Below are 12232 nucleotides of genomic sequence, written 5' to 3'. Positions count from 1 at the left end.
GGTGTGCATCAGCCTCTGTCTGTAGTTTGCCACATTACCGCACAACATCAGCTCGATAACGCATATTTCTAAAAGCCCTCGGATGGACGCGCTCAAGCTCGGAGCCTCATGGGAATGACAGTTTAGCTCCTGTTGTGGGAGGCTATAAAGCACCGTCTAAACACCGAGTCGCCAATTGTTGAATCTAGGTTAAGTAGCAGAAAAAAAAAAAAAAAAAAAACACTGGAAAGCGACCAAGTGAAGAAATCTGAGAGGGATAAACTGTGGTCCAAAGCCGATAAGTTGGTTAGATCCTGCTTCAGGCGTGGACAGCGGAGAGAAAAGGCGCAGGCTGCTGTGGATTAGACCTGTTAACCGTGGCATTAAAAATAAATCAATTGTACAGCAACAGGAATGATGTTGGTGTTAGATTATACGGAGCTCACTGCTCGGTTTCAGGACTTGAGATGCCCTCTTCTGGTCGCTGAGTGGCACTCCGCAGCCAAAACCAAAGTAGACTTCATTGTTATCACGAACGCAGCCTGCATATCAATTAAAGCCGAGGAAGTGGAACCCTGTTAGCTTTGCGTGTAGATATTTGTGAAGGCGTGCTGCCTCTGAAAACAAATGTGACATCTTTAGATGCAGCTCAAGCGAGGCGCTCATTAGAGTTAAATCCCCCCAAATTTAAGATTATAATGAGCTGAGAAATGTTATGTAACTTTAATGCCCTGATTTTTTTTTTTTTTTTTTGGCACATATGAATTCTTAAGAGTCACAAGCGGAGGCAGTCATTATACAGCACAGTCCTGTTTAATATTCCATTATCTATTGCTTGAATATTATTACTATTTAAGAACCATTTTTGCTTCTGGAGGTAGTTAATTTGTGCCTTTATGCTACTTAGTTTTGTCTGTAAGAATGCACATATTTTGAGGTTCACCACATGTGGTTTTACAAGAAGATGATTAAAAGCTCCAGTCTTTTCCCTCAGAGAGGAGCAGGAGAGGTTCCGGGATAAATATTCGAGGAAAATACAAGAACCTCAAAAGTAAACTTAATTATTTTGGTGAAGTACGCGCACAGATTGTTTCCCTGGCTGGTAATTAAGTGGAATTATGCAGTGAGTTTTACTCTGTCTGAGCCTCTATCGAAGGATCTATTGGCAAGATCTGCTAACATGGTTTTTAATTAGTACTTCGGCAGGTGGGCCTGTAACAAAAAGGTCAGCTTGTTAAGAAGTTGGCGCTAAAATAAATCACACATTGGATCTATCCGGGCTTCCACAGGTAGGATGCAGATTTTAGATCATATCCGTTTAATATTTCTGAATCTCCATCTTGCTTTTCTTATATCTTCTGAATTAAGGTATCTACAATGAACGTTTCGTTCAAAATTTGGCCAGACTATTACATTAGTATTCAGAATGTTCTCTCTTTTGGTCTTATAATACATTTATGAGCAAGCAAAAGTGTAAAAATTAAGTAGAAGCTCAGTAAATGCTTTTTTCCTACTCTTTATTGGTAGTGATACTGAAATACATCATGCGTAAACAAAGGATGCTCTCGAGGCTTTCATAATGGGACTTTGAGTCCAGGTCAAAGTCATCATTTCTAATGGGTCCCTCTGCCCCTGCACTTAATGAGCAGCGTAATTACCAGTAATGGACATTAATGAATATTTGAGCTCAAATCACAAATAGTTTGTGACAAAGAAATTGCTTAAACTAAAATAAAACGGATGCATCTAGCACTTCGCCATCAGTCACTGATTTAATTTCCAGTGTTAGATCGATAAGCTAAGTGGAGGTGAAGGGCAGGGCATTCATTTACACACACACACACACACACACACACACACACACACACACACACACACACACACACACACACACACACACACGTACAAGCACTTTTCTGGCATGTGCATACATGTAAGTCTAAGAATGGCCATGACAGCTTTTAGCCTTCATCTGATCTGATGCTTCTTGATGTTTTCTTAGACAGACAAAAACATGTAACATAAGCGCAGAGATCTCAAAAGTATGCACATGTAAAGCAAGATTATACTTGGTATTTGTTATCTGGGGAATAATTTGTGAAAGTAGTAGTTCTTTTTATTAGTGCAGCAGTACTGGCCCAGTTTTGCAGTAATTTGAATTTTTAAAAAGTAAAAAATAAACGGAAGTTTTCTGTGTGTGTGTTTTTTGTACACCAGTAACATTCAGTGACGTCATAGTTATTTTATATGCTCTTGAATTTTTTTTAAAAAATGAATAAATATTGTACATATTAAGAGTAAATATAGTCATTTAGCTTATGTGGAGTCTGCTTCCCAGAGGCTTTAGACATACTCTGGTCAGTTACATCTTGCTAGTACCTGGTTGGACCCCTGTTGCCTTCAGAGCTTCTTTAATTCTTCGTGGCACAGATGTTCATATTGACGTGATAGCATCACACAGTTGCTGCTGATTTGTCAGCTGCACATCCATGATGTGAATTTCCCATTCCACCCTATCCCAAATGTGCTCTCTTGGAATGAGATCTGGTAACCGTGGAGGCTGTTTGAATACACTGAACTCACTGCCACATTTGAGAAACCAGTTTGAGATTATTTGAGACATGTTGTGTTATTTTGCTGAAAGCAGCCATCAGAAGATGGGTACACTGTGGTCATAAAGGGCTAGACATGGTCAGCAACAATACTCAGGTAGGCTGTGGGGTGTAAAGGATGCTGAGTTGGTACTAAGGGGTCCAAAGTGTACCAAGAAAATATTCTCCACACCATTACACCACCAGCATTCTGAACTGTTGATACAAGGCAGGATGGATCCGTGTTTTCATGTTGTTTATGCCAAATTCTGACCCTACCATCTGAATGTCACAGCAGAAACCGAGACATGTTGTGCATTCAGAGATGTGTTTCTGCATACCTCAGTTGTAACAAGTGTTTATTGAGTTACCGCTGCCTTCCTATCAGCTCGAAGCAGTCATTCTCCTCTGACCTCTGTCATCAACAAGGCATTTTCATCCAGAGAACTGCCACTCACTGGATATCTTCTCTTTTCAGAGCATTCTCTGCAAACCCTAAAGATGGTTGTGGAGGAAAATCCCAGCAGATCAGCAGTTTCTGAAATACTCAGACCAGCCCGTCTGCCACCAACAATCATGTAAAGCTCAAAGTCTCTTAAATCACCTTTTCTCCCTGTTCTGATGCTTAGTTTGAGCTTCAGCAGGTCATCTTGCCCCATGTCTACATGCCTAAATGCATCGAGTCATCATGCCCATTATTTATGTTAACAGGTGTACCCAACGAAGTGACTGGTAAGTGTACAGTAAGTAAGTTTAGACAAAAAAAAAAAAATAGCATATTGAAGAGAATGAATAAAAATGCAGAATTACTTTTATCCTGTGAGACTGCCCATGAAACTCTGCTAAAAGAACTAATAAGGGCATGAAAAGAACGTGGTTTATGCCAATGAATCCCTGCCATCCATTTGTTCCCTGCCATCCATTTGTTCCCTGCTAAACAAAATTAAAAGATACATTGATTTTTAATATCTATTTTATGGTAGGTGGAAATGAAATTGAGAAGCGCAATATTAGCTGTATAATACCACGAGATCTCTCCCTATTGTTAAAATCCAATAAAATCCAAATTAAAAATGCACGTGTGTGAGGTGAAACTAAATATAGATAGTTGTGACTTTTAAGAATGTACTGCACAGTTCCAGTCAGTCCGTGAGGTTGATCCCTTTGGGGTCTCTTTTGTCCTCATCCACAAACATGTCAAAGTTCTTGTCATTTCCATACATGGATATATAGGATACAAAGGGAAAAACTGTTATATCCTGTATTCCTACTTTTAAAAAAAAGAATCACAGCACATTCCTGCTGTGCAGTCATCCCAAGCTGGGTTCCTTTAAACTCCCTGTGGTCTGCGCATCAATTCTTATTTATGTTGTTGAAAATTCTAACATGACCCACTTTCACATTTCATTCAGCTTTTCCTGGAATCTGGGAGAACTGGCATATGCAAGCAATAATTGAGTTTCACAATGCATTTATAGTTGACACTTGCATTGAAAGGAATGTGTCTACCTCAACTCCTTTAAGCTTTTCTTACTTGGGTGTTTTCTTTGTGCTTATTCTTGCTTTCAGCTGAAATCTATCTGCTTGTCAAACAGAGAAAATCACGTGGCTTTCTCCGCTGCTTAGCAATGGTGCCTCAAGAGTCACAGAGAACAAGAACCCCATAAGAGAGCAGAATGGCTTTCTTTTGACTTAAAAAGCACAGAAAGTCAGGGTGTAAACAGCATAGGTATGGCACCACCATATGCACTCACCTCACTTTGCAAATACCTCAGCCACCAAACTGCTTACTATGAAACTTTAATGACTGTCTGTGACTGACTGAACCCTGAATAATAGAGCAAGGGCGGAACTGCTTTTTTTCTTCTTCTTTTTTTTTTCCAGCATAATGAATCCCAGAGAAACCAAATTTAGAAATGTATAGTAAAATAATTAGCACATAGGCAGACTCAAACAGATTTAATCTACGCTGACCCTGGCTTCGAAGCTTTAATTACCTTCTGAACATTAAAAAAACATCTCAGTAGCAAGTAAATGTTTCTGAGAAAGAAGTCTGGTCCCAAAACATCTGCCACTTTACCCCCCGCTGCTTCTGTGCCTCAAATAGCACGCTTCTTTCTGTCATTTAATACACCAGAGGATGTATATGCTGACTGTGCCGTGATTACCGTGTATGAAAGCTGATTCCTTAAAACTGATCCTCATCTTAACACAGCTCGCCATCTGCACCGTTGTGTGACCATTTTTCATTAATAGTTTTTGAGGTCGTGAGGTTTTATGTTGATTTAAAATTTCAGAGTTGTTGATCCCGTCCCTGGGTTTATATTCACTTTCATATCTCTCTCAAACGGAAACATCAGCAGCTACAGCACTAATGAATTTCTTGAGGGAAAGAAAGGTAGTCAAACAGCCATTAAAACGCCTAAAACGAAACTCTTCTGGTTCCTTTCTCTGGCAAAAGATCTTTGTAGCGTGGCTTTATATTGTAGTCTACCTTTTCAAACTCTGCTCTCATGCATAAGAAAAAACTTCTCCCCTGCAAGGAGGCCTGTGAGAATCGGTCGGTAATGCATTATAGAGATGACGATAATGGGCTTGTGCATTCAAATCCTGAGTCAAACAACCATAATATTCCAAATGAGCATTTTCTTGCACCGCAGATATCAAGGTGCTGCTTTTAAAACACATTATTTTGTTTTCATTTGTATATTTCCTCATGCATAATGAAGTATACATAGAAAAGCACTGTACACATGAGACAGCTTGGCAACAAGGTTTCTCTATCAAAAAAAAAAAGTGTTCAACAAAGTTCTGGCAATATAAAGGTCCTACTTCAAGATCGGACTGAAAAGATGACTTAAGGAGGCAACAGGTTTGACCATTTCATAAAGTATTGATGTAAATATAAAACAAAACAAAGAGCTGTGCTCTAGATTACAAACTATTTGTGTTATTGTGGATAATGTGAAAAAGAAAATCCAGTGAGTGAGGAGAAACAGTGACCTCGCCCCATCTATCATTTTATCAGGGACCTGTAGAGGACGGTGGAACAGCTGGTCCCCCCTATAACAGGAGTTCCTCCTGATATACACATGAACGTTTACTCTATGAACTTTGTTAATAGAGTTAAAGTCAGTATTGGGTTTTAAATCACAACTGTGACCATAACAGGCATAAAACAAATTTCAATCGTGACTTATAAGAAGAAGATTGCTTTCCTTCTGCAGCAGTCTATATTTGGCGGTATGGCTCTGTTCTGGGACCTGTCTGCCCTTCCTTTTTCACTCATGGAAAGCCAGAGGCAGCAGAGAGCAGCAGCAAGCCATATGATGGGCAGTAAGAACTGATATGACTTTGATTAACTCAGACACAACATGAAAAGAACCAGGGTGGAGATGGGTTGCAAAGCAGCTTGCAGATGTGAGCAGGCTAAAGCAGTTTAAAAGGCATCCAATTTTCTAACTGGATGTGCAGAAGGGCATCAGCTGAGCCATCACCACATGTGGACAGGCATTGAGATTAGCTGATCTGCCAGGATTGCAGCTGAGCTTTACTTTAAGCCATGCCTCAAATGACTATACAGTATGCTCGATATTTGTATTTGTCTCGGCTGGCAGGAAAAGAAATGTTCTCTTTTAGGTGTGTATTTTCTAAAAAATTTAATGATCCTGCTGCTTTCAAGTGACTGAGAGTCATTTGTTTGCATGAGCAATGAGATGTTCTGGACAACCTCCTCACACAGCCAGTGAATACCTGGGCATCAAATTAAATTCAGTGCACCATGTGATATAGTAGAAAAAAACCTGTCAAATACCAAAAAGGAAGTCTGTGGAGTGCAATAGAAACTTTTCTTTCTGCTTCAAGTGCACAGTTTGAGTTTTCCCTCCTGTGGTTTTCAGTATGTGAAGCAGCAGCAGTCACGTAATGGCAAATTAACCATCAAGATCCCATGTTAGCACTGTGATGTATGTTCCAGAAGATACTGTACCATGGGGTTTTAGTGGGGTAATGCTATTCATGGATCTCAAGGCAAGTACATCCAGCCATCCATCCATCCATTTTTTTCCGCTTATCCAATTAAGGTCATGGGGGTGATGTAGCCTAACCCTGCTGTCATAGGGCGAGATATGAGGCAGACCCAGGACAGGTCACCAGTGTGCCTGAGGGCTCAAAAATACCATGAAAGGCAATATTGAGAACATAAACATGGATGATCATTTGGGGCTCAGAGAGAAGCGAAAAAGGTCAGAGTAAGCTTACTGAGTAGACGAATAAATCCATCCACCTGTGAAAACAGCTGTGCATTATATTGACAACAATATGTAACTGCATGCATCTCATTGTGCGGTGCATATGTGCCACAATGCAAACCCTTGACAAGTGAGTTACACACAAGCGCATGCCTTTAAAGTTCAACTTTTCTTCATCTCCCACTGTGACATCCTGTTTATTAGCATCATTTTGCGGGCTCACATTTTGATCTCTGAGCGGGTTTGAAAATGGCCCAGAGGAGGATGCATCTTCTGTCACTGGCAGTTAAGAGATAGTAGTTGTCACATCTGATGACACCCACAATTACACTGTCAATACACACGATGTAGTCGGAATACATGCACAGTCATTTTCCATATACAAAGTGAAATCCAGCTGATAACCTGTTTGTGGTGCTGACACCATCACTGACAGTCAGCACAGCTCATCCCCCTCACTGAGAGCAGGCTTCATTTTTGCTACAGTATATGTAGAAACCACCACGCAGCACTTCTTCCACCTAAATGTTACAAACCGTTGAGCAGCACTTTTCCCCACACGTCAGGCGCCCGTCACCTAAACAGCATTTAATCTATGAATTAAATTAAATGCAATTAAATGGCATTTAATTGCAAAGTGTGCCGCTATAGGTCTGAGAGCCATTGTCTTTCCTCTCTTGCTGCTCACAGGGCTGAAATGCATTTCACTTCACGGGGATCACAGGAAATATTGTTTGATTGAGACTAGACTATCACAAATATTAATATGAATTTATCAGCTTGCTTTCTTCACCCAAGTGATCTGGTTCCTGAGCTCTCACTCATCTTTGCTTGACTCATGAATTTCTAGGCCTCTGCCTGTCAACAGCTCTTGAAGGCACTTCCCTTTACATGCACAAGGGGTTGCTGTTACCACACCTTACAACTCGGGCTCTCCGGCGCCGTGTATTTTCCACACTGTTGTGTCCAATGAGGTGAACGCGTGCTCTAAGCAGATTTAGCGGAGTATGAAAGATGAGCATGAAACAACCACAAAATTAGAGGTATCCTCATCCCCTCCCACTTTCAGTATGTTTTGTATCCCCTTTGTTCCTCTGCTGTGTGTTGAGTGAACACTTCACAAAGGCCATTCATAATCCTAACTGTCTGGAACATTTCTAGCCAGCAAGAGGTGTTGACTGTTTATCTACATTAAAGTGTCAACATCACACTTATGGTGCTAGAATAATTATGATTTTGAGAAGCTACTGATTACCCATTTTCTGTTACTTACGGGTTTTGTTTTTTGTTTTCCCCCTGAATGAATGATTACAAGTATTGAATGAAGGGTGCATTTGGATCACAGCTCCCCACCCTTTCTTGTTTTGACTATTTTTCCCGTTTATCGTCTCTGCAATCATCATGCTCTGCACTGTGTAAATTTCAGCTCTCACCAGGGCAAAGTAAACAAGGGGAAATCTGACAAAAATAGATAAAGAAATAAAGTAAAATAAATGGAAAGAGCAAATTTAAGAATGGGGTAGCTTCAGGTAGTTTTAATTCAACCTAGGACACAAGCTATTAATAGATACAAAACGAATACCTTGAATTAATTAATTAACTCATTAATAGCTGGGTTTAGGCATGCGTGGCTGGAGGTAAGCTTATTACACTATGTGTGTTTGAAGACGCCTACGCCTCTGAGGAGAGAGAGAGAGAGGGAGAGGGAGGGAGAGAGACGGAGAGAGAGGGCACAGAGTGGAGGATTGTGCATCAGTCTGTTGGCGCTCAAATGGGTAATTGCGCACACAGCCGACTGGACTATAGTGGCGACTCCAAGTACGACCCAGGTGTGAAGGCGTCCTATTTCTGAGCGGCATGCAGGGATCAGGGGGTTTGGACCGCTGCGGAAAACTTGCGTTTGCTGCTCAAGTAATGCTCAACGTGCAACTCTGAAGCTGCGTGAACTGCGACTGAGAGCAGTTTAACGCGCCCCTTATCGTCTTTCTTTTCTTTTCTTTTCTTTTCTTTCCCCCCTAGAGGATTACTCCTTCCCCTCAGTAACGATGGGTAAGTCGTTATGTTCTTCCCAATTTCGTGACACAGTTTCTCCCTCCTGTGGCTCTTCATAGCCAAGACGACTGCAAGGATCAGTTTTTAATGGCAGATTTCTTAGTTCTTAAACTGAATTTGATTGATTTATTTATTTTCTACCTAAAGATAAGCAGATATTTCATTTAGGCATCACTCCTTTGAAATAATAATAACTGTTATTATTTAAATATTAAAATTGCTTTTCTCTTTGTGTGAATATAATCGCATATGCATACCTTAAAAGTAGCTGACGTCAGACTGTTATCAATTCTTCATGAAGCAGGTCTAGAGTCTGAGACATCAGACCTCAAGCTGCTCCTCTCTACATGATCTCCTGTTTGAAGAATGAATTCATTACCTTCACTTATTTAAGTGTCCTTGAACACACATTTTCTTAAACCATGTCATCCCTTTGATTGCTTGTGCTCCACTCTACCCCCAACAGGTTCTGTGATGTTGGACTGGCGGTTATCATGTCTTCTTCTGCAGGCAGCTGTTTTGCTGCTGCTCAGCAAGGGGGAGAGGATGTGCCCCGTGAGTTGTCGCTGCGAAGGGAAGATTGTTTATTGCGAGTCGGGCATCTTCTATGACATTCCAGAAAACATCACCACAGGATGCCAAGGTCTGTCTCTGCGTTATAACAACCTGCAGGTTCTGCTGCCGTACCACTTCGCTCATCTCAATCAGCTTATCTGGCTTTACTTGGACCACAACTCCATCAATGCTATAGATGCTTTAGCCTTCCACGGGGTGCGCAGACTAAAGGAGCTGATCCTCAGCTCAAACAAAATATCCCATCTGCACAATAATACGTTCAGTGCCATACCAAACCTGAGAAATTTGGACTTATCCTATAATCAGCTGCAGTCTCTTCATCCTGGACATTTCTATGGGCTGCGCAAGCTACAGAATCTCCACTTTAGGTCCAATGGACTGAAACAGATCCTTGTTCGTACTTTTTTGGAATGCCGCAGCCTGGAGTTTCTCGACCTGGGTTATAATCGCTTGCGGAGCCTCACCCGAACCACGTTTTTGGGGCTGTTCAAGTTGAGAGAGATTCATTTAGAGCACAATCAGTTTACCAGGATTAATTTCTTTATTTTCCCACGCCTTACCAACCTCCAGGCTCTTTATTTGCAGTGGAACCGCATACGATTTGTCAATCAAGGCGTGCCATGGACTTGGCAGAAACTTCAGAAATTGGACCTTTCAGGGAACGAAATCCAAATCTTGGATCCAGCTGTTTTCCAGTGTATGCCAAACTTACAAATACTGAACCTTGAATCAAACAAGCTCAGCAGTGTGCCTGTGGAAGCTGTGGCAGCGTGGACCTCGCTGACCACCATCAGCCTGGCAGGTAACGCCTGGGACTGCAGCCCCAGCATCTGCCCGCTCATGAGATGGCTCAGAACCTTCAAAGACTCCAAAGACATCAGCATGATATGCAGCAGTCCCAAATCTGTGCAGGGCGAAAGAGTGGTGGACGTAGTAAGAAACCACTCAATATGCATGGACATGTTAAATGTGTTCTCAACCACAGCTTTCATCATTGTGAGTTCAACTGAAATTGTGAACATCACAGCTCAGCCGTCTCCCTCTGATGTTACAGACCTGACTGCACAGATGTCAACCACTTCACCTGTCCAGCCCAGCAGGACGGACAGAGAGACAACAGAGTCCACGACTATGAGCTCTACAGCCCACAGCTCTCCTGAAACCCCCACGTCATTTATCCCTGAGCTACAGTTTGAACATATGGCTTTCCATAAAATCATTGCAGGCAGCGTAGCCCTGTTCTTGTCAGTGTCATTGATTCTGCTGGTTATTTATGTTTCATGGAGGCGCTACCCCAACACCATGAGGCAGCTGCAGCAGCACTCAGTCAACCATAAGCGCAGGAAAAAGGCCCGCAAGCAGGAACAGGATCTTAACTCTCAGTTACAAGAGTACTATCTGAGCTACCACTCAAACTCTGAGACAATGGACTCCTTGGTGAACGAGCCAAGGCCGTGCACGTGCACTATATCAGGATCAATAGAATGTGAGGTCTGAGCTGCCCGCAAAAACATGAGCTATAAAGTGCAATTGCTACGCAGAGGTAGATGTTTTTTTTCCAAAAGATTAAGTGGTTTTTAGCTCTAATATGAGATGATAGATTCCACAGCAGTGAAGAAAATACTGGGGGGCATAGTACAATATAATTATGTGCATAGAAAAGAAGACTGAAATGGAGAGATCTATTTGGAGAAAGCTAATTATCGCCCTGACTGACACAAGAACAGTAGCAGGGTCATTCGGGTGAGCTGTGTATGACCTTACAAAAAGACTGGATCTCTGCTAAAGCAGAAGTCAGCTCCACAGAGAGACTGATCTTATTCTTAGAGTATATTGCCATAGAACATATGAGCCAACAAAGCAACTTTTTACTTGCAACTGTTTTTTTTTTTTTTTTTAATTACTTTAAAGCTTGTAAAGCATTTTGGATAAATGTGTGCATCTTTGAGTGTATGTGTGTACATGAGTGTGCTATGGGGATGAACTAATAGGACTGCACCTTATTCTCACAGATAGTATTTGTCCAGTTAAATTCTTTTGTATTGGGCCTACACATCTGTCTGATAGCAGCAGCACTACCATAAAAATGGTGGTGGGGGGGTGGGGGGTGGGGATTGGCAATCACAGAGAGCATCTTGTCCTGAGATCATTTGCATGAGGCCATTCTCTTTACTTTAGATGCTTCTTTCTCCTGTAAGAGGATCAGTTCTGCCTAAAAAAAAAAAAAAAAAACAAGAAGAAGAAGAAGAAAAAATATATGTGCATTTTGATTTGTTGTGAGAAAATCCACAAAAACGAGCAGTATTAAAAACCCATGAGTCTAATCTCAGGACTGACGTTTTCCAAGCTGTACAAATCTGTCAGGTCCAATGAGGGCCTTGTGTGTGTGTCAAAAAGTAACAATGTTGATTTTCAACCAATTTTGTATCGATTACCCCTGTCATTGTACGGACCGTTTGTGTAAAGACGTAATAATACGGATACTAGGAATTCTATGTGACTATAATTAAAAGAAACACTGACAACTGATTAAAAAAGTGTGTGTGTGGTGAGAAAAGAACATCTTTTGAAATCTGTGCATTGTGATGTGGATGTTTCACATCTCATTGGATTTGCAGCTGCACGTGGGGGGAGCTGACATATTTCCACGTGTCTCATTTTCTTGCTGTCTTCTCTTACATTCTCTCCTGGCACTACAGTATTGATTGTATCTGGGTTACACACCTCAAACAGAGGGTAGGGGGGCCATGTCAGTCCCTGGCACATAGCTGATCTTGTAAAAAA

General features: G+C 41.4%; 1 protein-coding gene across 1 annotated transcript; it reads left to right on the top strand.

The window, feature by feature from the left end:
* The first annotated feature begins 8703 nt into the window (after positions 1-8703).
* On the top strand, positions 8704-11514 carry lrrtm4l2 (leucine rich repeat transmembrane neuronal 4 like 2). Its single transcript, XM_030737937.1, has 2 exons — positions 8704-8869; positions 9339-11514. Exons 1-2 carry the CDS (start codon positions 8866-8868, stop codon positions 10943-10945), a joined length of 1611 nt encoding a protein of 536 aa, XP_030593797.1. The 5' UTR covers positions 8704-8865; the 3' UTR covers positions 10946-11514.
* Positions 11515-12232: the final 718 nt, after the last annotated feature.

The sequence above is a fragment of the Archocentrus centrarchus genome, chromosome 9 (genome assembly GCF_007364275.1).
Source record: "Archocentrus centrarchus isolate MPI-CPG fArcCen1 chromosome 9, fArcCen1, whole genome shotgun sequence".
NCBI classification, from domain to species: Eukaryota; Metazoa; Chordata; class Actinopteri; order Cichliformes; family Cichlidae; genus Archocentrus; species Archocentrus centrarchus.
Note: the sequence above shows the minus strand (reverse complement) of the source record. Positions and strands in the feature narration are given on the sequence as shown.